Source organism: Vidua chalybeata, chromosome 2 (assembly GCF_026979565.1).
Source record: "Vidua chalybeata isolate OUT-0048 chromosome 2, bVidCha1 merged haplotype, whole genome shotgun sequence".
Taxonomy (NCBI): Eukaryota; Metazoa; Chordata; class Aves; order Passeriformes; family Viduidae; genus Vidua; species Vidua chalybeata.
In genome coordinates this window covers 37,521,265-37,548,794 of record NC_071531.1, presented here as the reverse complement: position 1 = coordinate 37,548,794, position 27,530 = coordinate 37,521,265, and the positions used below count along the sequence as shown (strand labels likewise).

Sequence of the window (27,530 nt, the reverse complement as noted above, 5' to 3'; positions counted from 1 at the left end):
TCACAGTAAAGATATTTTATTCCCCAAGCTAATGGCCTGGAATACTACATATGCTAGGAGCCAGACCCATGGAAGTGTTGGGACGATCACCTCCTAACTAGCCACTGGCTATAAAGATACATATATAGGACAGTAAAATGCTGAAATTATTTCTCTGTCGGGTTGAAGTATTTAAAACCTAGAAAACATTCTTTAAAAAAATGTGTTTGAATCCAGCAATACTAAAATGCCTAGTGAAACTTTTCTAGTATTCTAATGTTGTTACCTATGGAAAGAGACTTGTATAATCAATTAATTCATCATTTAAAGAGCTGATTAAAATATACCTACATTTATCTCTAGTTAAAATACTAGGTTAAACAATACAATCTCTAGGTAACAGACTCCAGCTATTTTTAAGAACACTGAAGTGGTAATGTTTACAATTCCCAACAAATGAGCTTTATCAGGTTCATATACATCTATAGCAATAAACTCTGCTTTCTTAGCTACATTTGTTGATTTTTCTCTGCTCTATTAATTGCCCTATTACAAATAAAAGCTACATTAATAAAAAAAAATGTACTCGTTTTCATGGAAGCAAGGAGAAGTAAAGGAATCAAATATCTAGCAACACCTTTTTAGCAGTGACTGAATAAAATCAGCTGCAAAAGACAGCTGCATCAGACAATATAAACAGTATCAGGAAAAACAATCCAGGCTAAAGATGTTTAAAAGATAAGATGGGCCTTTTACTTGTTTTTAAACTTATTTTTAAGCGTGACTTTTTGCTTTTCCCCCATGGCTAATAAAGGTTGAGGGGCGTTACATTCTACAGATTAGTCATTCCCAATAGCAAACACACAACATCCTACTACTCTCCTGTACCAGTTGTGTTTAAAACTGAGGATTTTGGCCTACAAAATTTAAAGCCATGTTTAGGAAAAAAACTAAAGTACTATCATAAACATGTTTGCATAATCTATCAAATACTTGCTGCATAAAGGTGTCTTAACTGGAGTTTATTTCAAATGCTTTTGTGTACACAGGGGACATAAATATTTTCTTTCATTTTTAGTTTAAAACGAACCTTCAGACACTAGCTGAAAGTATGAACAAATGCACTTACTATCAAAATTAAAGTCACTTCCCTACATATAGTGCTACAATATGGTGACAAGCAGGTTACTTCAATGACAGACAGACAATTCAAAGGAACTATGAAGTACCCTGTGTTGCCCAGGTGCTACATCTGCAGAGGAGAGGTGAAACAAGGGACAGTACTTTATTTACTAGAAGGTGAGAAGAAACACACAGAAAAGTGACAATGCTCCTGATTCCACTTTAGAAACAACCTAAAAGTAAACATGGTCTCTCTTGGTTTCCAAAAATTTACTTAGCCTTTTAATTACTGACAGCTGCATGAACTTTATAGGAAACTTAGAACTAAACACACTTAGAGCAATGCTTCTAACTTAAGTCATATATATATATGTAATTGAATGATCAGTGCAGTACTTAAATGCCTGCTTTCCATCCTTTCTCACCCAGATGTTCCATCTTTCAAGTGCCAATATTACACAGCCATGTCTAGATAAAAGAAGAGCTCCAAAGAAGAGCTCCACATTTTCATCTCCAACACACTGCTTCAGAATAAGCTGGCTGTCCTCCTCTCCTTTGAAGGACTTTAACACAAGGTCCATCCTCTGTCTGACTTGACAGCTCCACTTTCAATCTGTGCTGGTTTAGGATGGGCTAATTTATTTTCTTCACAACAGCTGGTATGGGGCTTCGTTTTTGATTTGTGCTGCAAACAGTGTTGATAACTCACAAATGTTTTAGCTGCTGCTGAGTAGTGCTTGCAGAGTCCAGACCTTTTCTGCATCTCATCCCACTCCATCAGTGAGAAGGCTGGTGGTGGTACACAAGGAGTTGGGAGTGGATTACAGCCAGGACAGCTGACCCCAAGTGACCAAAGGGATATCCCACACCATATGGCACCATACTTAGCATATAGAGCTCAGTAAGAAGGAGAGATGGTGTTTGTCTTCCTGAATCATGGTTGCACATGATGGAGCCTGCCTTTCCTGGAGATGGCTGAACACCTGCCAGCCCATGGAAAGTGGAGAATGAATTCCTTGTTTTGTTTTGCTTTTGTGGAAGGCTTTTTTTTTTACCGACTGTTTTTGCACCCTACAAGTAGCTCTGTAGCAGTCCAGTAGCTCCTAACAGTCCATCAGTTCAGATTTCAATTTGAGTAATAAAACACAAAAAGGTAGGAAAAAGAAGAGAAACATTCTACATAAACAGGATGGAAGTTATTTCCATATGAAATGCTACAAAAATCTAGAGAAGTTTTGCTCTGTTAGCACCAATTTAACAATAGAGAAGAATCAATTCAGAGCAAAATCTGAATATACACTTTGACAAATCCATAGTTAAGACAGTCAGAGAGGTTCCTAATCCACAGAACTCAAATCAGAGTTACTTATTCCAGGCCCAAAGCACACAGCTCAGCAATGCTATCTGTCTTGAAATAAAAGCCAAACAGTGAACATCCCAACAAAATGTCTATATTGGCATTCTTCCACTGAAATTATTCTCATCAGCTATGAAAAATAAAGAACAGGAGACAGAAATAAACTAGAGGTTACCTATGCTGGAACAAAGTACTGCATTTACAAACAGACAGCAAGAAAATAATGTCCCAAAATATGATTGAAGCACAAAATCTGCTACCATATGATATTATCATCAGTTAGCTGTTAGAGGAGATATCCTGAAAAGATGTATGTGTACAAGGACATATACATTAAAGTGAGGAGGGTAAGCACCATCAACCTTCTTGACCAAGCCTCCACCTAAAGCACAAGTTCTTACAGGAAGTTTATCTACTGTCAAGGAAGTTAAATGCTTTATTTTGTTTTTTTTTTTTTTTTTTCTCTACTCTTATTAAGTTTTTCTTTTGTAACTATCTGAAGTGCTTTGGTAATTTTACATAATTATCAACAAATAGCCTGGTCACTCCATCTTCCACTAAGAAACATCCATATGTGACAGTTAAGTTCAGAAACTAATTAACATCAATAGTTCAAAAGTTAAAAATACAAAGTCATAATCTCTCCAAATTAAAAGCTACGTAACTAATCACCTACAATGGATTTTTTTCCCTTATGGAACTGCTGTCTTGAACGAAGGGGAAAAAAAAAAATCAACTCTTGGGATCAGGAACTCAAAAATGTCAGGGAAGTCCATGCTAATAAATATGTAAGGGTAATTATTTCCAAGGGTTTCTTCCTTTACCTCTACAGACATTACTGACAGCAAAACGCAAAACTTCTCTTGTCCACAGTGTGGAAGAGGCTACAGCATGCAGGACTGAACAGGGTGGGGATGCTGCACACCTCTGTGTGAAAAGCCACAAGAGCGCAGAGGTTAATTGAAAATATTCCCTGGAAAGTACAGAAAGAAGTAATTCAGGAAAGGAAGCAGCTTTTTTGTGGAAATCTGGTACTATCTTACACCCTTCACTTAACCTCTATCTTCACTTGAACAGAGATGGGCTTGCCACGGATTTGACAAGCTTGGCAAAATCTCTGTGGAAAAAGATAATAAAGGAAGCACAATGTACAGGGGGGAACATCATGGCAAAGTAGAAGGGAGGAATGTATAAGGCTGTGCACACAAAGGCAGTGCATAATTCCAGAAGAAACCATCAGAAAACCCAACATGCAAATGAAAAAAAAATGTGCTCTGGTCTCTTACCTTGCTGTCAGAAAGATCAGTCCATTTTGTTGTTTCCCAGAATGTCTCTGTCAAAGCTTCTGAGCAGCTTTCATGATCCTCATCTTTGCCTTCTGCATCACTGGAAGCAGCCCCTTCTTGGGTCTGCAGATGAAGAAGTTGGTCAGCCAGTGCACTTCCCTTTCGACAAAGTGCATCCACTAAAGTACTCTTCTGTTTTTCCATTTCACTAGGGAGAAAAAAAAAACCAGTATGATAAATATTTAGAATCTTCTGTAGCTACCTCCTTAAGAACAGAAACAGTGTTAACTCAGTTTAAGCTAAAAAGTTTACAGTCATTAGTACACAGAAGGCTATTTACTATAAATTAAACTAACCCTAAAAGATTACCCAGACACTATGCATTAAAGATACTCAATCATTCTTCTAAGTATGAAATGCCTTAGATGACTTAAAGCAAGGGCAACTCAGGATTCTAAAAGTAAGTCAGAATCTAGAAATACAGCTTTATAGTTCCTGGCATTATAAACAGGGAGTTGAATCCACGAGTAACATAAGCAGATATAATTCTGCTGACTTCAAAGGAATTGCATCCATTTAAAACACCATTGAATTTGGTATTCAAATTCAATGTTATATTCAAAACACATGACCTACTGGATCAACCTACCAAGAAATGTTTAGAATTAAGTTTATTATGCCACAGCTTTGCTTTTATATCAGCAATTCTAGAATTACACACAAATCTGGATTCAGGATAGCTAGAACAGATGGACTAGCTTTACAATTGAGATCTGATATTTTACAGATAATCAACAAAGATGCATCTCCCATTTTAAGGGCCTAATATTCAGATCTGCTGTTCTTTTACTAAAACCATGCTACTACACACAGCAAAATCCATCACTTAATTCTCCAGACTAACGTGTCACCTCCAAAATACTATCTTGCTAAGGATATACATACGGATAGTAAAGAGGAACAATCTAAACCTAAAGAAGAACAATGGGTCTCAAATACTCTGAAGCATGGTCATCACGCTTTTCACGAACAAAATCTCTCGCATGCAAGCAGTTACTTCCTTGGCTGATATAAATTTTGTCCTCAAATACAGATGGGAAAGGTTGCAAAATATAAAGAAAAGGCAAGTAGCATTCAAAACAGATACTTCTACTAATAATCCAGTGGTCCCTCTGAGCTTAGACTAAGCTTGATACAACAACTTCAAATCCCATTTTTTCTGATACATTTAAATCCTGAAAGAACCCTTATTTATTTTATTGAATATATAAAAAATTGGAAGTTTCAGTGTCCCTGCATTCTGGAGATATAATATGAGAACACAACCATTATGTAATCATATTTTAAATTGCGTGTGCCACAAAAAAATAATACAATTTATCAAAAGAAGTTTCAGTCATTCCATTTCTTACATGCAGAGACAAAGTACATAGACTACAGAAATAAGATGCAGGAAAATTATTTACTGGGTAGGTACTTTTTTATAGTAGTTGCATCAGGCCTGGGATCAGTCTTCATGGCAAAATATACTGCTAATGCTGTTTGATCAATATGAGAGATTACTGTATTTGCAGCTTCAACAATTTCATCAAGTCTTTTCATTCGTTCCTAAAACAAGAATATAAAGATGTTCAGCACCATAAAATCGTTGTTGATTCTACTAACATTAGGGTGATTGCAAAGCTATGCAGAAGTAACACCTGATCATTCAACATGCTATTTTCTCCATTTTGTTCAAATTTTGCTTAAAACGCTCTGGAAAGTCTTCAATATTTCCTGCATTCTTAGTCCATTTCATTGAAAACAAACTGTGAAATATGGTTGGAGGTTGCAGAAAGAGAATCACCTTTCAGAACAAATCAGTACTTTTGTATAATGTAGCAATTATTCAATTCAGAAACAAATATAAAATCAGAATGAAATGAAAAGAAAAATATTCAAGTTAGTGGCATATGCACAAAGGTGTTTGTCTTCAAGATGAAAAAAGACCACACACAAACTCTTCTGTTGACAGTTCCCATTTTTGAGGACAATAATGGAAGCTAGATTTAGCTGTGTCACTTTTAGAGGGTTACTGTCCTCAGCTGTCTGAGTCATGCTGCTAGGAGAAATTAACAGTCCAGAAGAGAAACAAAACAGGATGTGTCTCAGTAGCCACCATCCAGAATAAAACTGTTGCAGACTACATAAGTATGAAAACTTAATGTGTTTAACTGAACAAGGAATAACTTGATGAGCAAACACACTTTGGTTAGGCATACTTTCATTCTTATGTGGAATTAGGTAAATTACAGTCAAGGGAGGTACCTGTCACTCTAATTAGAAATTTCTGCTTTTTAATACTGTGTACAATCACTTCAAGTTCAAATGTGCACGAAGAAAGACTTAGCTGTTTAGGCTACATGGGTGCATTGAGACAAATCAAGTTTAAGAAGTGTTAAATAACCTTTTCAGAATCCAGCTGATGAAGTCTTGCAACATACAGAGGAAGATGATTAGGAAATGCTTCTTTCAACTCACTGTACATATCAGTTGTATCCAGCCTAGAAGAGAGGAGGATATAGCAATGAAAGAACAGATTCTGAGTATTTTTCTGAACTTCAAGCTTGTGTAGTAATGACAGCAGACATACTTGGTCATCCACTGTATTTTTAGGTCTCTTAAAGCTTCAGCAAATTCTTCTTTTGCATCTTTTTCTTTTTCCTGTTCTTTTTCTTTCTCTTTGCTGCCATTTTTACTCTTTGATGGTGAAGGTATCAGATGATAATGAACAGTAAGGACATCCTGGAGGTGGGAAAAGAGACACAAACTCAGAGGGATACAGTACAGTTTGTTTTTTTTTTTTTTGTGTCATATGAAAGCTAAATCACAGCCAGCAACTACTCTGAGCTACACATATAGTGAGTAAGGATTCTGAGAGCAAAGATATTAGACAGTAAAAATTCAGGAACTGCTTTGAGTTTTTATTCTAAGCAATGCAAGGATGTAAACATTAAAACAGCACACTAGGTATAAGAAAAGAAAGCCTAAAATTTAGCTAATTTGATATTTTTACAGTCACATAATTTTACATAATATTAGTTAAGGAATAAGGTAGGTGGTTTTCTGTTTGTTTGTTGATAAAAAAATCAAATAACCTGGCTAAAAGAATAAGGGAAAAACGAAAGAGATCCTATCATACAAATCTGGCAATAAACAAATGAATAAAGATAGCTGAACTCTAAAAAAATAGTACCACAATAGGATAAACATGAAACATGTCACAGGATATGTTTATTACTCCCAAGATACTATTTCTTCCATGTGCATACTGAATTAGCTGATGCATCCACAGTCAACTGATTCCCAGTTTGCTACTGCAGACTCTCCAGTTTCACCTGAATCTCAGTTCTAATTAAGTAGACACAACAGCAAGATTTTTTTTTTATATCTTAAATGGTAGCATAGAAATATGACTATAGTTTGCATTCATGCTACACTAATCAATGACCAGCACGTGAAAACCAGTTACAGCTATTTAAAAGGAAAATCCTAACTTAAGACCATGTCCTTGAAGTCCATTTCCTGACAATTTACATATAAAGTTTGCAAGTAGCATTAGGTTCCATCCACTGCTTCTATAACATCAAACTGCTGGGTGAGGCCATTTGTTCCTTTTGGTTTTAATGTTGCAGTCTTTTAACAAGCCTCTCCCTAAACAGTGAGTGGCACATGTCCCACTACTTTAAATACAGGATACTTCACAGAGAAGATCACATTAGTTTAAATCCTCCAGATAGCACTACTCTGTTGCAACATGGTCCAAAATATTGAGTTGCATGCTCAATTACTGTGGCAATTTAATTTTTCTTATCAATTATTCCAGAATACATTTGTGGGAATGCTTCCCATAAACCAGGTCAGTGTTGTATAGTAAAATTAACCCTTGTGTATAAGACGGAGTTAAAGTTACTTAAATAGCAAGTAAAATGATGACAGAAACTGCAATAATGAACTTTAACACTACACTTCTGAAACATTCAAAAACCATGCTGCAGAAAAATTTTATTTGAACTTGCAGCTCAAACAGACCAGCATCTTGCTGTGGGTTACTGAATACAATACTGGTAAAAGTGACTTCAGTATTCCCTCAAAAATTTTTTTCCAGACACTTAATATGTAACCACAGAGTCACAACATGGACATTTAAATACTTTTTTTGAAAACTAGTTCAGATAACCAATCTGCATTAAAGTGTAGCTTTCACAGGAACTATCCTGCACACATGCATTGCAAGTATGAAGCGTGCAAACAGTCACTACACCCAAATGAGCCTCCAGCAAGACCTAGGCCAGAGCATGACAAAACAGGTCATAGAAGTACATACAGGAAGATACAGAGGTATCTAAAGCAAACCAAACATTTTAAGAAGTCTAAGAAGCTATTTCAGCACAAAAATCTTTACAATGTCTTCTAAAAGACGTTCTCTACCAAGACTAGTATTTGCCTAAGAAAGAAACCTGCCTTTCTAAGAAATAGTCTTCCAAGAGTTGAGGAATTCCTTTTTGAAAGTCTATTTTCATTTCACCTGGCAGCATATTTTTGAAGTTATATATCTAGATGACCTCTGCATTCTCAAGCCTTGTCTATATGAGAACTCTGGTTTAAATTTCAAACCAAACATAACTGGATTAACAAAATCTCGCTTATGTGGATGAACACTTGCATTTTGAGAAACTAACCCTATGTAGCTAAACCATCAACAGTAAAATGTCATCTTCCCGTGCTCTCACATAGGTACATTTGGTCTCATGAGGTTCTACAAGCATTATAAGCTATGACCACTGAAAGAAAAACAATGAGCTTCAGCCACAGGCACCCTCCTCTCAAAAGAGCTTACAGAGCAGACTTCTCTACAGACCTCAAAATTATTTCATGGGATAAATAAAGTTTAGGTTATTATCACATTTAACTAACTATTACAGGGCATTAAGAGGGACTGAAGGTTTATTTATTTTATATGCAAACACTAGGATAATTTATAACACTTGGCAACTCCCTAGGTACCAGAAGATCTCAGAATGGCTCTGTCATTGCCATTACAGAAACATTCATCGTTACAGAGTAAGGAGAACAAGGGCAGCTCTTCACAATTCAACACTCCAATCTGTTTTCTTATTTAAAATTTCTCTCTGACAGGAATAGAATTCCTAGAGTAGTGTACTAGATTTCATTTTGTATATACTTACAGAAAGACAGAGAGCTATATAGTCAGAGAAAGACAGCAAGTGAGCATATTATCCACTGAAAAAATTACTTTAAGGAAACTTTCAAATTTATCCTTTAAAAAGATATGCAACATTGAGAAATTGGGAAGAATATGGGATACGCACTTCAGTCAATGTACTCTGTGGAGTCTCGTAAGCCTCAAACTACACACATAAACAAGCACAGTGCCATCAAAACAGTCACCTCTTGAAAGAGCTTAATTAACAGTTAATTTGGCTTCAAGGTTTCAATTTAGATTTCTGTCTGGTGTTTTAACATCTAGTACTTTATATGTAAAGCACATATAAAACTATTGTTATTTGTACTTCAAAGCATTCACAGCAAAGCTAACCACAGGAAAAAAGCTCCCTCTAGGAACATGCCCCAGGTCTCATTTTCCATTTAGTAAGTGTCTTCATATTAATGACTATCTGTACATATACAGATGAATATACATATGGAATTTGAATCTGTTTTAAGATGCATACAATTTGTGCAATGTTGCTTATTTTTATGGCAACTGTCATTTAATGCAAAATTAATTAAGTTTCTTGAAATCACCAGGCAGGCTTACACAAAATTGTATCAGACACACGCTTCATGCTAATTTTGAATGCCTCATGGTTAAACAGGGATAGTATCTTTATGCTCAAAGGAAGTCACCCTTTTACATTTGTGTTCACAGTGGTATTCATTAGTCTTCCAGTAGTACTTATCAATATTTGCGTAATGCATTTCTTGCTTTAAACTGGAAGAAAGGATAGCATAAGAGGGAAAAAGGTGTAGAAACTTTCCATCCCTTGGCTAATTGTTACATATTGCTGTTCAAAAGCTGCATTATGTAAACCAGCAAAAAAATCATTCTTACAGACCTGAAAAAGTCAATGATATGTTTTTAATTCTATGTTCTGGACAAAGCTTGGAGACAAGGGGAAAATGTAATCAGATTGTAACTGTGTTACAAATGAAAACAAAAACACCAGTTTATTATGTGGCAAGAACTCATTGACATTTTTGTACAGCATAAAAGAGTTAACTATCTTTGGAAACCTAGGCTGCTATTTCCTGGCATAACCACAAACTGCTTTTATGCAAAACAGAGGTGCAGTCAGGTGGACTGAAACCTGCTGAACATCTGGGCCCAGCAGGTGGTCAGTGACACACAGTTGGAGGTCAGTAACTAATTGTGCGCCCCAGGAGTCAATTCTAGATTGAACCCTGTCTGATGTCATTATTAGTTACCTGGATGATGGAGGCAGAAGGCACCCTCAGCACATTTGCTAGTGACAACAAACTGGGAGGAGTGGCTGAGATGCCAGAGCGTCTGCTGCCATCCAGAGGGCCCTCAAAAGGCTGCAGAAATGGGCTCAGCAGGAGCCTCATGAAGTTCAACAAAGAGAAGTGCAAGAACTGGAAAAGAATAAATCCAGGCACACTACATGCTGGGGGCCATCCAATAGGAAAGCAGCTTGGCATCCTGGTGGACACCAGGCTGAACATGAATCAGCAGTGTGACCTTATGGCAAAGAGGGCTACTAATCTTACAAGAGGGCCTGGACCTATCTTTGAAAAATATGAAAAATCTACACATACTTTTTTGACTGACTGCATCACTGAAGAAATATATAAACAAGTTTTCTGTGCTGGAAAACATCTTAACTGCATGTAAATTTATGACTGGGCAGGGTAAATACCAGCATTTTTAAACTAGGAAGGCCTCTGAGTTGCATTCTCAGCAAAATGCATTAATTGGAGCTCTTACAGAACAATGCCCTGAAATACATTGAGTTTTATTTCACAGAATATGCCATGTTGGAAGGGACCAAATGATCATCATGTCCAGCTTCTGGCCCTGCACAGCACTATCTCCAAGAGTCACACCATGTGCCCAAGAGTATTGTCCAAACACTTCTTGAACTTTTTTTGTCAGTCAGATGCTGTGACAGTCAAGCTGATGCTGTGACTTCTCTGGGGAGCATGTTCCAATGCCAACCACCCTGTGGGCAAAGAATCTTCTTCTAATATCCAACCTAAACCTCCCCTGACACAACTTCAGGCCACTTCAGGTCCTGGTCACCACAGAGAAGAGACCAGTGTCTGTGGCTCCACTTCCCCTCATGAGGAAGTTGCAGACTGCAATGAGGTCTCCCCTCAGTCTCCTCCAGGCTGAACAGGTCAAGTGACCTCAGCCGCTCCTCATAAGCTTCCCCTCAAGGCCCTTCATAATCTTCATTACTCTCCTCTGGACACTCTCTAAAAGTTTAATATCTTTCTGATACTGTGGCACCCAAAACTGCATACAATATTCAAGGTGAGGCCACCCCAGTGTGGAGCAGAGCAGGACAAATCCCACTGGTACAGCTGTGCCTGATGTCCCCCAGGACACATTTGGCCCTCCTGGCTGCCAGGGCACTGCTGACTCACGTTCAACTTTCTGTCAACCAGGACCCCCAGGTCCCTTTCCATGGCACTGCTTTCCAGCATCTCATTCCCCAGTCTGTACTGTACATCCAGGGTTGGCCCATCCCACGTGCAGAACCAGCACTTTCCCTTGCTGAATTTCATATGGGTTGTGATTGCCCAGCTCCCGATTTTGTCAAGGGTCTCTCTGCAAAGCCTCCCTGCCTTCAATGGAGCCATCAGCTCCTCCCAATTTAGTATTGTCTACGGACTTACTCAGCATCCCTTCCAGTTCTGTGTCCAAGTCATTACGAAGATGCTGAAGAGCACAGGGCTGAAGATGGAGCCCTGAAGAAATCCACTACTTTATTTGCTGCTAGTACACCGATGAGTAATAGAGGGAAGTAACAAGAAGGACAGTTCTTTTTGGCTTTGGTGGTTTTAGTGCTCAGATCTGAAAATAAATCTCTGTTCTAAAACCAAAGAGGGAAAAAAATGAACCAACAAAAAAAACCCCAAAAATCCACCAACAAAATAGGTTTTGTTACTCAAATTGTGTTATTATTATAGTTTAATTCCCTTGTTAGAGATTCACTTAGTGAAGATCTTATACCCTATTTACCAGGAAGTCATGTATTCACATGGGATTTTAAATTACCTTTCTGAAAGCAATCTACATGATTTTCAGGTATGAAAATAAAACTCAACAACATACACTAAAATCTTTCTTGGAAAGCCTAATCTCATTCCTTCGTGGTTATTACACCAAGATGAGAGAAAGTTAGCAGGTTCAGGTTCCAGCTTACTATTCACAAAATAACAGAGTATGACTACAAACTATGTTCTCAACAAGAGAACATGGCTCATGGTTCTCAACAAGAATCCTGGCTAATCTGCATGTCACTCCAGAACAAAGTATCTTGAAATCAACAGAAAGTAAATACCTTTACAACTTAAGAACACGAAAAAACCCAGTAACCTTATGTAGCTAGTTTAGTGAAATATATTTTTGCATTTTTTTAAATGAACTGTTTTATACTGACTCCTGGTAAAATATTGTATTTGTATCTGTATTGATGTGAAAATAGAAGAAAGCACAATATTAAACACTGTTATACTAAAAGTCACACCCTTTCTAAACTATCTGATACATGCTCCAAAATTCATTCTGTGAATACTACTACCTGCTACGTGACTGTATAAACTCTAGCTTCCTTGTATGTTTTTTATGACTGTAAAGAAGACAACTCTAAATTTAGTAGACTGGGAATACAGTTAGATATTCAATTATTCAATTCAAAGTGTTAGGTTCATATCTGATTCTCCATCTGCAGACAGAATAGGCAGAAACACTTGCCACAAGAAGTCTTGACCACAAACACGGAACATTCCTGAGTACTTAAGAACAAGAAAAATTGCAGACCACTAACAACACATTCATTTTTACAGCACTTATTGCAGAAGTATACAGATGCTCACGTGCCTCTCAGCTATGTGTTGCAGTAATGTTTTGTCATTCTACCAATAAACATACTAAAGGTGCTGAAGTAAATAACTCAGGTGTAAGCAGGTAGATGAAGGAGGCAAATAAAAAACCAAGACTGGTAGACAAATTCTTTAAGTCATATGCAAAAAGACTTCAGTATATCTTTTTCAAAAACTAACATTCAGTACCTTTTTAAATTTTCCTTGTCGCTTTGCTGCAGACTGCCCCTGGGAGTCAGAATAACATACTGTAAGAAAACATGCATACACCACACAGGATGGAGACACCTTCTCTGTACAATTATAGTTATACTTCCAACCTACAGATTTCCAGCTTTTAAAGAGTCACATGTATGATCAAACATGCTCTTAAAGCATGCTCTTTCAGGTTTTTAAAATTAATAAACCAATGCATCACTGTATATACAATCCATTACTCCTGCAATATAAGCAAGTGTTGTTAACCACTCAGCTTCAATTAATAAATTACAGAAATTCAGCCCCAGAATTTTAGATTTTTGACTGTTTAGTGGCATTGCTCTCTTTCATAATAAATACTGACAAATTAGATACATTTTCCCTTACCTTGCATCAACCCACTGACTTAAGAGACAACTTTGCTGCCTAGTCCTCCTTTTTTGTCCCCTGGTACGTATTGAGGTTCACTAAAGGCAGCAGAAAGTATCAGATGCTATTTTGAAACCATACTTTTTCCATTGAAATATGACCATAACAGTAATGTCTTTGGCTATGACATGAGGAACACCTCAGCTAGAATTTCTTTCTGTCTGAGGTCTCAAGTATCCTCCATCATATGAAATTTGACAGGCTGTATCTACCTGTCTCCTGCTTCCTATCCCAGAAACTACTGTATATAGCCACTTAGTCTGATTTTAGAATTAAAACATGCAAGGTTGCAACCAATAGTTCAAGGAAGCGCACAATTCTAGCTAGGGAAACTAAATTACACTAGTGTAATGGATTTATCATGTATTTCATAAAAGCACACTTGCGACCTCGCAGGTATCACAAAGAAATATTAAACTAGGTGTTTTAGAGCTCCTACTTACTGGGTTTTTCCTCACTGATAAATGAATTCCCCTGATACATTCTCACCTGCAGTTACATGCAATATGCCCCAAAAGTACAACCATTCAGACTGAATTAACTAAACTTTTATGCTTAACAAGATCTAAAGGTACATAACAACCTACTCTCAGAAACTTATTCTCTATGAAGACACACTCTAGTTTTATATATGTTATTCAGCCACATCTAGTGGTATATGCACATAGATCAACTATCTCTGAGTACTAACAATCATCAGGAGTGACTAAAATTTAGTCTCTTACCATCCGTTCAAAAACAGCTAAGGGAATCTTCTAAACACTGCAGCACCAGATACACAGAGAAGTGACAGTTAACTATAATCACTGTTGCATTATAGAGTTAAAAAACGTTTATCACAGGATGCTGTATTATGAGTAAAAAAAGGTCCTTTATCTTTTTTTTTCTAGCCTCACACATAGAGATCTTATACCATTCTGTCAAAGCATACAATCATACTAGTGGTTGACAACAACAGTGTGTAGCAGGTAAGAAAATCTGTTTATGTATTTGAGTCAGCAAAATGTTACCTACTACTTAGTAACAGTAACATATGTGTTTAGAAAGCACATGTTTCCGCTGAATATTGCATGCATGCAACGAAGAGTATTACAGAACCAACATGCACGTACCACTATATGCATGTATTTTTCATTCAAAAGTTATATTAAGTTAGGGAGTTACATAAGGTAAATTTTAAAGCCTCCACACCAACAAGAAAGCAGTTGCTTCTAGAAATAAAAGATTTCAGAGCAAAAGAATTAAACCTCAAAATTTAGAAAATGCAATTAAATTTGAAATTAGAAGATGAAAATAATAATAGAACATCCTAGAAATTATGCTGGCTTTATAATGAAACAACTGCTTCTAAAATGTATTAAGTTACCAAACCTAATGCTCTTTAAAGTACTAACCCCATATAGTACATCACTTCCTGGCATGCAATTTGATTGCTAGAAAAAAAATCAGAAAAAACCCGTGTCATCCATTCCATATACTCACTGCTTTCTTTCCAAGTTCTGTTTTAGACAGAGTAAGACTTCCTGCAAGATAACATCCTGGTCCTGCTCCTTTAGGTATTCTGTTCAAAGAAAGTAAGTTCAGTGTTAAAGCCAGGTTCACTAAGGTTCCATGGAAACTACAATAAAGAAGCCAAACAGGGAAAGAGTAACACAAGGAATAACCAAGCCTGGACAGGCAGATGCTATTGAAGTATTATTTAGTGAGGTGCAGAGGCAGCTGCCTAGATGCAGATGAGAAAAACAACATGTAACTTACTTGTCATCTGGCAGGGATGTAACAAAGAATGGCTGACTGTGTTTTGGTGGTAATGTCAAACTGTTGGATTTCTTCTTCCCTAAGAGAGCAAGGCTATGGTTTTCATAAATATCTAAGCTCAAGGTACTAGACAGCCTATGAGAAACAATAAATGGCAGGTCTTTGATGCGATCCAGCTCACTGTTCTGCTCATGACGAATTTGTAACCGAATAGTGTAATCTCCTTTTTCCAGTTTCACGGAATACTGAAAAAAAGAAGTTCTCGTAAGTGCCAAGATTCAACATCTTATCATTCATCACAAAACCCTCCAAACCCCAGAAATAAGACTGTCAGGTTTTGAAAGCATTCTTTCATTTTTATCAACCTGACAGGGCAACACATGTCTGTTTTGAGCAATAGTATGCTAAGTTTCCTTTCTGCTGCAGTGAAACAGAAAGCAGCCCCAATTAGAAAGGAACAACAACACAGAACTACCCTGCTCCTAGAATCTCCCCCTCCTAGGTTAGGGAGTTATGCTTCCTGTAGGTATTTCTTCCTGGATTAAATAATTTAGAATTGTTTTAGAATCATCCTATGATGCACAACACCAGAGATTTACAGCATGATAGGTCTAAGTAACAAAGCACTAAGGGTGATGTTTAGATTTTATAGTATCTTAAAAATGCAGGTTAAGGAACAGAAGCTTACACAATGCAATTTCTGAAAATAATTTATAAACTGTAAAGGATGTCTCTTGAAACTATCTTTTGTACACTTCCAGAATAATCAATCAAAATTAACATTACATTGATGATGATCAATTGTGATTTTATATTGGTAAAATATAGTTTCAAACAAAAAAAAAGAATAATGTTTCTTTTATGATGTTTTTTCCTTTTTTAGGTTTTTTTTTTTATTTCACCCTACTTCCACCATGATCCAGACACACAGTCTGTTAAGGCAGAATGAGATTCCTGCAGAGGGTAGAGTATCTACAAGTGTTGTACAAAAAAATTCTCTTTCAAAGATGGCAATGGGAAGCAAAGAAAGCTGAAGCATTAAAAAAGCTGTTTGAAGATACCAACAGCATGAGGACAGCGCTCATGAATACAGAAGCCCCTGCTCTATCAGCACACAAGTCAGACCTTTCCACCTTGCATAGAAAAGTTTAAGGTATTGTCTTTGTAAAAAAAAAAAAAAAACAAAGAATAACACGATTTTGAGCTCATTTCTTGAAAAGCACCAAGCAAAATCACAAGAAATCAGAAGTTAACAGCTTTTCCTCTTTTTCCTTCCTCAGGAGAGAAAAAAAAAATCATGTTCTATTTCATGGACACTTATCTTTTTTCATACAAATACATCACCATTGAACCTTGTATGGCTTCTTGTGAATATATAAGAACATTAAAATTATGCATAAGGAAACGTAAAGAGCTAAAAGGAGGCCTGGGAAATTAAAAAAAAAAAAAAAGAACATTTCCACAGTCTTCAGCAAAAAGAAGGTAAAATAAATACATTACTCTGTACCTGGTGTGGATAGGCATCTCCTGAACCCATTTGTCTTTTGTTCTGGTCAAAAATAATCCAGAGCTGACTATCAAATTCAGATTCATACAACAATTCACAAAGAAGTGGACAGCTTGGAGTTACTTCTCCACTCTTAGGCTATTAAACGAAAGGTAAAAGCATTTCATTACTACAGAATAAAACAAGTACAATCCTTACAAACATACTCAAAAAGATAACATAACTAGCATGTAGCATGTTTCAAACACTAGCTTTTAAAGTGGGCCAAATCAGACTTTTGACTGTAGGGAGTCTAAAGTGTGACTCTAGACCTCCTTTCTGAGAGAAAGATAGTCAAAATTAAGACCTGGTTAAAGAAAACATGGTATGTTTATGAATAACTTAAACCCCAACTAACATAACCCTTACCTGATGGAAGTTATAGGTCAAAATCATCTCATACAGTTGACGATTATTTGGTAAAATATCTCTGGATCCCAAAGGTTTTATTTTTGCACTCACTGGTCTGCAGTTAAACAACAAAAGGTTCTCTTGAGAAACATGTATCCTCTACCAAAATTTGTCTTGCTTAAGTAGAAGCATGTTCTGAGATACAACTGAATTCAGCCCATGCCATAACATCTCATATATTGTAACTATCCAAGCAGCATAAATTCCTCAGTTAAAATTAATGTCAGTCCAAAAACAAGGTTTAGTGACACTACAGACACTGCCAAAAAAAAAAAAAAAAAAAAAAAAAAAAAAAAAAGAAGACAACGTAGTAAGCATGTCTAAATGCTCAAAATTAAAGGCCATTAAAAGTTTAAGGAAGAAAAAATCAGGTCACATTTCTAGTATCCATGCTGAAATCAACACTTGTATTCGTAACTGGAAGATTAATGGCGCTGCAATTAGAAGACACAATGATTGATAATTCCTTGTTATAGAAGGTTGTATCTTCAGAGAATGTAAGAAGCCTTACAGTAATCTGAGTAGTAACACAGAAGAATGTACACTACAGAATGTGTATGTCAACTCAGACACAGTTGGGAAAAGCAGCCAAAGTTCAGGGTAGCCAAACATTTTAGACCTCAAATATCAAAGAATATAAACAAAGTAATAGTTATAGAAAAAATCTAAGCTTCAGAAATAAAGAACAGCAGAATCAGGGTGGTCTGGCATCATTTAAGTTTTCCTTTCATTCATTAAATCAGATAACTCTAACTACTTGATCAGAATTTGTCTCTAAGGTTCTGCCAGTTCTTTCATTGTCAAGGGCACAGAGTAGTCACCCAGTAAGATATGGGTACTGCATCAGACCACAAGTCTGTTTAATCCAGGTTTCCTAGTCTGGCAGACACTGGATAGACTACTGAAAGAAGACTTAAGAACTGAGTAATACCACACATGATATGATATTCCTCCCTAACATTCATCCTGCCTCTAAGCATTTGAAATAAGAGACAGAATGAAAAGTCATTCAGTAATTCTCTCTCTGTGTCATGACTCATAAGTTCATTCAAGAGACACATTTACTGTCAGATGAGTGCCTTACGAGGAATAAAGAGCATGTCCATTTTTCCAACTAAGAACGAGGCAGATATTAAGGGACTGTTTTATTATGGCACATCAAATGGATTATTTCTGAATCTAACATTAGGTGATTATGTTCATTAAACTCCTGGCAATTCCAATTAGTCAATTCCAGTTACAAGTAACCAAAAGCCCCAGACAGAACCCAAAGTCTCCACTCACAGGCCCAAATAATAAAAAACTTTGGATTACTGACCACTGTGAAATTGTCCCACCTCTCAAAAGTACCATTTGACCCACATGGCATTTCTTTATCCTTCTGAAGTGACCAGCTTTAATCACTGCTGCACTGTTTAGAAATTTTCCAGCAAAGTTCTTTCCCCTAATCAGCATGTGTTAAACTAACAACGTAAACACACCTTTCCCCCAAAAAATCTGCACCAGATTCTACAAAAACAGTTTAAATCAAGCAAGAGAGAGTGGACAGTTTTCCCAGGCCAAAATTTGGCAGGATCCCAAGCAGGTTTAGGGGGAGGAAAAAAAAAAAAAAAAAAGCCAGCCAAAATAACAACAACAACAACAAAAAAAAAAACCCAGTCAAAACAACAAACAGTAGCCCATAATAACTCCAGTATCTCTACAATTTTTTTCTTTAGATATTAAAGTACCTTTTACCTCTAAGTGTCTGGAAGCAATGGAATATTTTTGTAGATTTTTCTTCTTTCAAATTAGCTTAAGGAAAGTAATTTGTCTTGAAAAAGTCACCAAAAAGAAGAGAATGCTGACAAATTAATTGATGTTTACAAGCTAGTTTGAATTTAACAGCAATATTTTTGTAATCCTGAATTTCACTGCTAATGTGTTACTGTTTTAACTCTACATATGAGCAGTTTTCCCAGTCTTCCAAAACAGTTCCCCAGAAACTCTACCTGAGCGTTTGAACCCAGCTTTTCAGGTTTATGCATGGAGCAATATCTTCGTATTTCAACAGGGACTGAACATCAAACCGTACGATGCCTTCTGAAGCGTGCTAGAAGAAGAGTGTAGAACAATTATGCTTCTGTGCAGTTACAGCATCACATGGGGACCACCTATTACAACCCTCAAAAATACAACATAAGCTGCAATTATTTATACTTTAACAAGTAATACTGTGTAATTTTGAAAGTGTCACAAGTGCATCTCCATTTTACAACAGCAGATAATACTGGGACTTGCAAAACTTATATAAATAAAACTTAAGCTCTAGTTGCTCATTCTTTCCCTTCCTAATTTAAATACTTAGTACAGAACTGGTAAGTCATACTACAGGCAGGACTGCATTTGTTTGTGCATTTAGGATGATTTACTTTCAATATGTAATTCAATGTATACAATACAGAATGTTAAAACAAGTATTTTATGGTGCTTCCTAGGACTATTATTACAGAATAGATTAATTCTGCACAAGAGAAACAATATTGCATACACAGACTTGGTGATGGGCAAAATAATTCAAAAAGTTTATTTCTAGCAGTATCCCATGACAAAGACACTAGTATATAAGCACTACTGAATTTTATTTTATGAAATTTCTGGTGCTCAAAAAGGAAGGGCAAGACTCTTTGTATTCTCTTATTTTTCACTGTCCATTCGGTATAATCCTGCTGGGCTGGGGGCAGCTTCTGTGCACACCATCACCAACAGCTCTTTTTCTGTTCTACCAGTTCAAGACCTGGTACCTTAGCACACTACCCACTCTTTCTTCCTCAGTTTATTGAGCTCTTAGAGCCTGAACACATCCAAATTCACCCACGGGAGAGCTGTAATTTGTTCTGGCCTTTAGCTGGAAAACAGGTACGAACCGAGACAGATTAGCATGCTGCTGCTTCATGTAGGTACCAGCTCTCAAAGAGCTCTCTCCTGAGGGAGGCAGTGTCAAACCAAACCAGGTTGCATAGGACAGCAACGAACACAGGACCAAGACAAAGTACTGTAGACATCACACTAACATTTTAAGCAACTTTTTCAATCCTTTAGTATCACACACCATTAGGAATCATGACACCGTCCCATCTACTGTACCTTCAACTGCCCTAAATGATTAATCTCAAGCCAATCACCACATCTCAACAGAACACTGAAGAGAAAATAAATGTTAAGGAAATTTTACTCTGAATATGGTATTCACAGTGCTGTTGTTTTAGCAATGGTAGTCTAGATATTTAAGTACAAGAACAGTGGTCCCAGCAAAGTTTATTTACATAAAACACTTGGTACCATAAGCATATTTATATTTTTAGCCTTTTAGTCTGTTTTATGTCCTGGTGTTGAGTTTAGGTTTTTTGTTTGGGTTTTTTTTTTTTCCCTTTATTTTTTCACTACTGGTTTATAATGAAAAGGCATAGAAAAAATTCATAAATAATGGTAACTGGCATTTCTCTGGGACTGAACTCCAATTTAACAATTTTTAAGAGAGAACATGGAAGTCTCATGTACAAAAGTACTTTCATTGTTTCTAAATTCAAGTAATAAGGAAGAAAAGCTGCTTTTTTTCTGAGAAACCATAGGATTTCACAATAATTCAATATAAGCACTCTGGAAAACTTACCATGTTTAGCTGAGGAGCACCACAAAGTACACCATGGAAAGAAATTGTGTAATTAATGCTAACATCACTAAGGCTTGCCCACCACCGAGCAACACAAAATTCAATGGTTTTTCCAGCCTGGGTAACAAAAGCACAAAGTTAGACTCCAGCTCCCATCTTCCTCTTCTATTGACCCCAGCCTCCCTAAACCCAACCAAAAAAAAAAAAAAAAAAAAAAAAGACTGGAGTACAACTTATAAAAGACTTTTTATGTCCCGTTTACTTCAGTTGTACAGATTTTTACACTACCAAGTCAGACATTATACTTGGTTCAGAAAACATAAGACAATTCCAACAAAACAGCACGACTGACAAATGCTTCAAAACAAGGCGTGCTGAGGTATACCCTACACAGAAAGGTACTGCTTTTAAATGTTCTGTCTTCCATTCTTAACCCTCAAACTAGGCAGATAGATTAGTTCACAGATCAGTTTAATGTATTAGAAAAAGAGATCTCACTCTCTCCCTAAGTAAGATGACACAAAACTTAAGAGGTTTGGGTTAGCTTTGGTTTTGCCTGATTGGTGGGGTTTTCTGGGTTTTTCTTATTTCAGTTTTTAAATAACACAACAAAATAATGTGTCACTGGGACCAACATAGCTTATGGTCCCCCACCTGATATTTCCACAGAGGGTAAGGGAATGAATTGTACAGAAATTATAACTACTCTTTGGTATTAGAGCTATACAACTAAACTGAGCAAAGCAGGGGACAAACTTGAGAAGGAGGCTCTGTTATTTACACCCCTGAACTGCTAGTTCATTCCCTGACTGTTTTGGACTCTTGAGCTAGCATTATCCAAGCTAAGATTACTGTATGAATGTGAGCCAATCAGTTACCCCGGCTTCAAGATTAAAATATCCCAGACTACGGCATTAACAAATTCAGCAAAATATGCTGAATTATGCAACAAGGCGTAGCTCCTATTTGAAAGGGAAACAAACTGCTCTGTATAAACAAGCAAAAACAAATTGCAGAGATTAACATGTATTATATTACTAAATAGCTCAGAAATATTACCAAGCTATTAGAGATCTTTTCAAAACTGAAAATCAGATGCATTGACTACTGTAACAAACGCACAAAGTCTTAAGTTTGGGGTTTTTCTAAGGAAAAAAAAATCCCAAATAAGTTATGTTATACTGCACTGATAGATTATTTTATTTAGCCCACCCTAAGGAAACTTACTAAAACAGGAAATGCTTCAATCACTGAGCCTTTTTCTGGTAAGGATGAAAATTTGTAGAACTCGTGACTTCTGTATGCTTTTTGTTTCACAAGCTGAACAGCATGAAGCACAAACTTGGCGGTCACATCAGCTGAACATGAACACACTGTCACTTCTAGATTAAAGAAAAAGAAATTTAGTCTGAAGACAGAAGAATTTTAGAAGAAAAGCAGAGATGCACCAGAGAAACACTACTTTCACAAGCAATTAGTAATTTAAGACGTTATGCAGTACTCTAAGTTGCTCCCCATGTGAAAAATGCTTATACATCAGTTAATTTCAAACACCCTTTCAGGTTAAAGGAAAACCAGCTAAATTCAGAGAAATTATGGTTACAGAGATGGTTACAGAGAAATACATCTCAATTAAATGGTCAAAATTAATCAGATATACAGATGATACATCTGTACTAGGTCAGACTGCTGAATTGCAAATTAAGAGTTTTATCACTAACTTCAGTCTGAATGAAAGATTTTTGAAAGGACTATTGTTTAGTAATCTCACAAAGAAAGACAAGGAAAAAACACCCTTTTTCTCCTTCTTGCAAAATTATGAGCTTTTTACCCATTGTGAAAATCACATTTCTTCAATTATGACTTCTTTCTACACTACATTCAAACACCTTAAAAACTATGCAAGCCTCAGACAGTGATACTTTTCCATAAACATGTGGCCTTCCTCCAGATATATGCAACCACTGCAGATTGCTATTGGCTGGTTTCTTTAAGACTTAGAATCAAGATCCTACTATCCCAAAAACCGTGCAGTAACTCAAAATCACTCATCTAAGCAGCTTAAAAAAATCAAACAAATATTTACATATTCATGGGCCAAAACCATCAATATTTATTCAGGCAGAACTCAAAATTATTTAAAACAAACTTTGTCAAGTCTGACAGATGCAATTTGTTATTTAGTTAATGTGGTTATTTTCCTTACCAGCCCACGTAGCTCCCTGGGGAACATCAATAAAGTGCCTTCGGATCTGACCAGGTTTAAAATGAACATCTGTGTATGTCAGGTCATAGCTTGATGATTCATCTACTCTGTATGTCAAAAGTAAAACACAAATATTAGTCAAACAAACTGCAAAGCCAATTTTTGAAGCATTTTTAAATGCAAAAAATACTCTAAAATGTGTACCATGAGGTTATTTAGCCTTTAACACCAATTATATTAATCCTACTAATATAGAATCTGACAGCACAGTGTATCTAAAAGATTTAAAATGTCAGCTCCACCACACTATGTAAACACCTTCCCCAAAATGACAGTGCCTAAACAGAAGTATCACAAAATCCTCATTTTCAGTGGATCTGCTTTTCCTGGCCAAGTGTATTGCCACTGAAGTGAGCTAAGGTATGGAAGTAGCAATATTTCCATAAACAAGTTAGGGAACAGTTACTTTGTCTTTCCCCCTGAGGGTAGATTGTCCACCAAAGAGGTTTAATAAAATACTCTCCTTCCTTATCAACATCATTTAAGTCTTATGTTTAAACCAATGATGGGTGCAATACCAACTCTAAACTCACTGTATTGAAGTCACGATCAAAGCTTATCCCAATGTACACAACGGCCAAATAATGCCCTCTAGCTCTATGTACTCTACTTCACCAGGCAGAAATGAAAAACCAAACTCCAGCTGACCCACACATATGAACAGTACTGGTCAACAAGCCAGAAGGCATCTGTATGTTCATGGACCAGGAGGCTGCTGCCATTGTGGCTAAGCCCACCAGGACACACTGCTGTCATGACCAAAACTATAAAAAATGTCACAACTGCACAGGTCTGCTGTAACAATCTTTTCAGGTGTTTGGAGAAAGTTCAGGAACTCTCAAGAGTTCTGGATTTACTCACCTTGTCGGTATAACAACAGTGATTGGAACTCTGAACAAAGGGCCTGCATTAGGCATTGCTGTATCATATCCACACACCTAACAAAATAAAATACAACAACTCAAAATCTTTGGTCAAAATCAAACTATAGAAGACAACATTCAACTTAAACCAGTTGCAAAGTATTTTGAATCTTTGTAGTTGTCATTGAGGAGAAAAGGTCATTTGAGCAATGTCACCCTAGAAACAGTAAAACACTAACTATCACTGAAGATAAAACAAGATATTTCCCCATTTTGACTCATTTCACCAGAGGAAAAAAACTTAATGGTTATTTATTTGGCTTATATTTTCTATATGCTCTTATTTTTCAAACACAGATACTCAAAGTTCCAGACGCATGTGCTATACAACACTGTATAGCCCAACTATCGCTGAACCCTGGCTTCAGTCTGTATAGACAGAAATACACTGTGGCACTACTTTCTGGTCTGTAAAGCTCAAAGATTTTATTTCCTTAAATACTATTTCTATAAAAAGTTGATAAGAGACCCCATAAGGACACACAAGGGCACAAAATCTTGCTCAGAACACCAGTACTTCCATACCTCTGTATAATGTACTCCTCCACTTAGGCCACGTGGATCCACACGAATATTTATGTGTCGACACTGGTTCATGAGTTCTAAATGACTAGGACATTGGACCCATGGTGCGTTTGAAGTTAAAGCTAAATGAAGCTGGAGAGATATTCTTTCAGTGTTTTCTGTCAGGAAACAAATTATAAAAAAAACAATTCAATAACACAAACATGTGCACATAGTCCACTGTAACAGTATTTGCCATTAAAATACACATATTGAGAAAATATAATAGGAATCAATTCCTTAAGACCCCTGGATCTCAGATTCTGCACAAAGGGAGTGTTCTATATTCTTTTAACTTGACAAAAAAAGAATAGCAGCAGTAGGCAATAAAATAAAGGAGGTATCCAGCTTTGAAATTCCTCTCCCCTGAAACAGTCAAACCTGACAAGTCAAAGGTAGGCTGGTAAGCAAGGCTTCAGTTGCCCACAACATAAGTCTGGAAGCAGGTATAAACTTCCTTCTACAGATAAAGTGTTGCCTAATGCAGAGAAATACAATAAAAAGCAATCACATTGATTCTGAATGCTATGCTAATTACCAACCTACATTATAAAGCATACTAAGCAAGAGGTAAAGTCTATTAAAATGACTATGATAATCTAGTCAGATTTTGCAAATAGTCAGTCTGGCAGATTCTGTAAATTAGCTTTTACGCCAAAAATGCTATGCATTAAGGCACAGCTTCCAGAAAAGCATCCAGAGCAGTTGAAATGTTTTAGTTATTAGCAGCTTCCTCCTGCTCAAAAGATTAATGACACCTTGAAATTTTTTTTTTCTGTTTTAGTCCTAATTAAGCTTATCTTAATTTTCAGACATTTCATCACATCTACTTTAAGCAGAGAAAAGAACACTCTATTATAAGTACCAGCAGAAGAAATAAAAGCTCGAAGTGAGCTTCAACAGACAAACTGAGCAATCAGCCTCCCTAAACTCATATTTACAATCTTCAGTCTTGTTGAAGACACCAGACAGAGCACAGAAATAACTAGGCAAAACAGGTACCAGAGAAAACTAGGGAAACATCTATGAGCCAGTCATCCACTGCAAATGTCTAACTGTTTTTAGATTGCTTATTTCCTGCAGCAGTCTAGTGAACAATTACTTTGTGCCACATGTTAAATTTAAAATGCACCGATTGCAATGGAAACTGTCAAGCAATTAAGTTATCCAGAGTCAGTAACCTGCCCCCATTCACATTCTTTCTGCCCCTAAATAAACTCATCCCTCATCAACCTTCTTGATGACCACTTGTTTTAGGAAAGGAATAAACTCAGTAACAAGTTCTCACATGGCTCCCTTTTTGATTACAACATAAATCAGTCTCTCAGTGAGTTCCAATTTTTATTAAATAAAGCAAGGCAAGAGGGTTTGTGGAAAGGTTTATTTTCATCTGCACAAGTTATTATTATCACAGCTTTTTGTTTCAAGTTGACATTTGTACTTCTCTGCATCTCCACCTACAAAAGCTCTTTCCTACCTGTATTCTCAGGAAAGACAGGTTCTATGCCAACTCCATGATCAGATGGTGCCACTATCTGGGCTGGATCTCTGAGGTAGATTCCACGGTTGCTGCCGACAGTAACTGTGAAGCCGATGTTACTTGTGAATGATGAATTCTGAATGAGGTAGTCATAGGCTTTATCAACCTGTTAGAAGGAGCAAGTTCAAAATTAACAAATTTCAACTTAATAGCAATTTATGCATACGCTCTTCAATATGAAATGTTTAGCAAGCACAGCCACAAACAGTGAAGTACCTCACATGCTACCTGAGGAACATGTGATTGCACAATACTCAGTACAGAAAATGAGGCAATTTTTGCAGTCTGCAATGGCCACAGAGACCAGAAAGCCAAGAACACTTGAAAAAGCAAACAAGGCCAAGTCTCTTCTATCATAGTAATTTTAATAGACTTTACCACTTGCTTAGTATGCTTTATAATGTAGTTTGGTAATTAGCATAGCATTCAGAATCCATAAAAAGATTCCTATTCAGACATGACTTTGAAGAAGAGGACTTCAGGGCCTAAACTACTATTCCAATTTAGGTGACTTTTTCCTAGGTGGAGCAACACCTATGAAAACAAAGGTGTTAAAACATTTAAAACTCTTATACAGTAAGAAGTTGAGCAATTCAAAAGAGACAGGCAATGGAACACCCATACAAGTCTTATATATTGATATGAAGTAAAAGAATCAGGTTATGAAATCCAGCTCTGGGTTTAAGTACATGAACTGTCGCAATAAATTCACATAGCAAATTCACCTTCTTGTTTTAAAAAGACAGCCTTTCTACCTCATTTGCTATTTTACTGACTACAAAAATCTTAAATTCTCTTCTACTTGACAGCAAGGTACCTTCAGCAGTGAAGATTAGGGCACTCTCCTTTGAGACAAGAGGACATACAATACCTCATCTCCAAGATCAATTATAGTCACATTTTAACACATGATTTAATCACAAGCTACTAAAACATCAAGTATGATCGGTGCATTTCATTTTTTATTTGATATGGCTACCACCACTGCTGCCTTCTCTATCAAACTTAACATTACAGACGTGCTTAACAGGCATTGCCTACTAGGTTCTAGCATCTCCAGAACATGAATTTTGGGCTAAGCATTTAATATCTGGCATTTTGAAGCAAAGGAGAAAAATCTTAGTACTTCTATTAGACTAGGGCAGGAGTGACTGTAGGCAAAAACCAAGTCCAGCTCTGTAAGAACATAAGCTTATGCATAGGGAGACACTCAGTATGCCTTAATCATACAGAGGATCGCGTCACAGGTTTCCAAACTACTCTGAAGTCCATAGGAAACAATGAGCACTCACACTGTTTAGTGCAGGCCTGCAGCAAAGTCACTGTACAACTGCAGCTGTACCAGCTGTTTTCACTGCCCAGAACTT

At 36.7% G+C, this 27,530-nt stretch overlaps 1 protein-coding gene across 2 annotated transcripts in view; it reads right to left on the bottom strand.

The window, feature by feature from the left end:
- Positions 1-27,530, bottom strand: part of TPP2 (tripeptidyl peptidase 2) — a 52,158-nt gene that overhangs the window by 6,605 nt on the left and 18,023 nt on the right. The window contains exons 13-28 of one of the 2 annotated variants that reach the window (XM_053934853.1): positions 26,101-26,269; positions 24,585-24,742; positions 23,998-24,074; positions 23,077-23,183; positions 22,098-22,252; positions 20,871-20,987; positions 19,210-19,310; positions 17,177-17,273; positions 16,769-16,906; positions 15,262-15,506; positions 14,986-15,064; positions 13,066-13,104; positions 6,377-6,528; positions 6,191-6,287; positions 5,222-5,352; positions 3,745-3,952 (exon numbers count right to left, since the gene is read on the bottom strand). In XM_053934853.1, coding sequence (XP_053790828.1) covers positions 3,745-3,952; positions 5,222-5,352; positions 6,191-6,287; positions 6,377-6,528; positions 13,066-13,104; positions 14,986-15,064; positions 15,262-15,506; positions 16,769-16,906; positions 17,177-17,273; positions 19,210-19,310; positions 20,871-20,987; positions 22,098-22,252; positions 23,077-23,183; positions 23,998-24,074; positions 24,585-24,742; positions 26,101-26,269 — 2,070 coding nt within the window. The remainder of the gene's footprint in view (positions 1-3,744; positions 3,953-5,221; positions 5,353-6,190; positions 6,288-6,376; positions 6,529-13,065; positions 13,105-14,985; positions 15,065-15,261; positions 15,507-16,768; positions 16,907-17,176; positions 17,274-19,209; positions 19,311-20,870; positions 20,988-22,097; positions 22,253-23,076; positions 23,184-23,997; positions 24,075-24,584; positions 24,743-26,100; positions 26,270-27,530) is intronic. The other variant, XM_053934854.1, reaches the window with a different exon arrangement.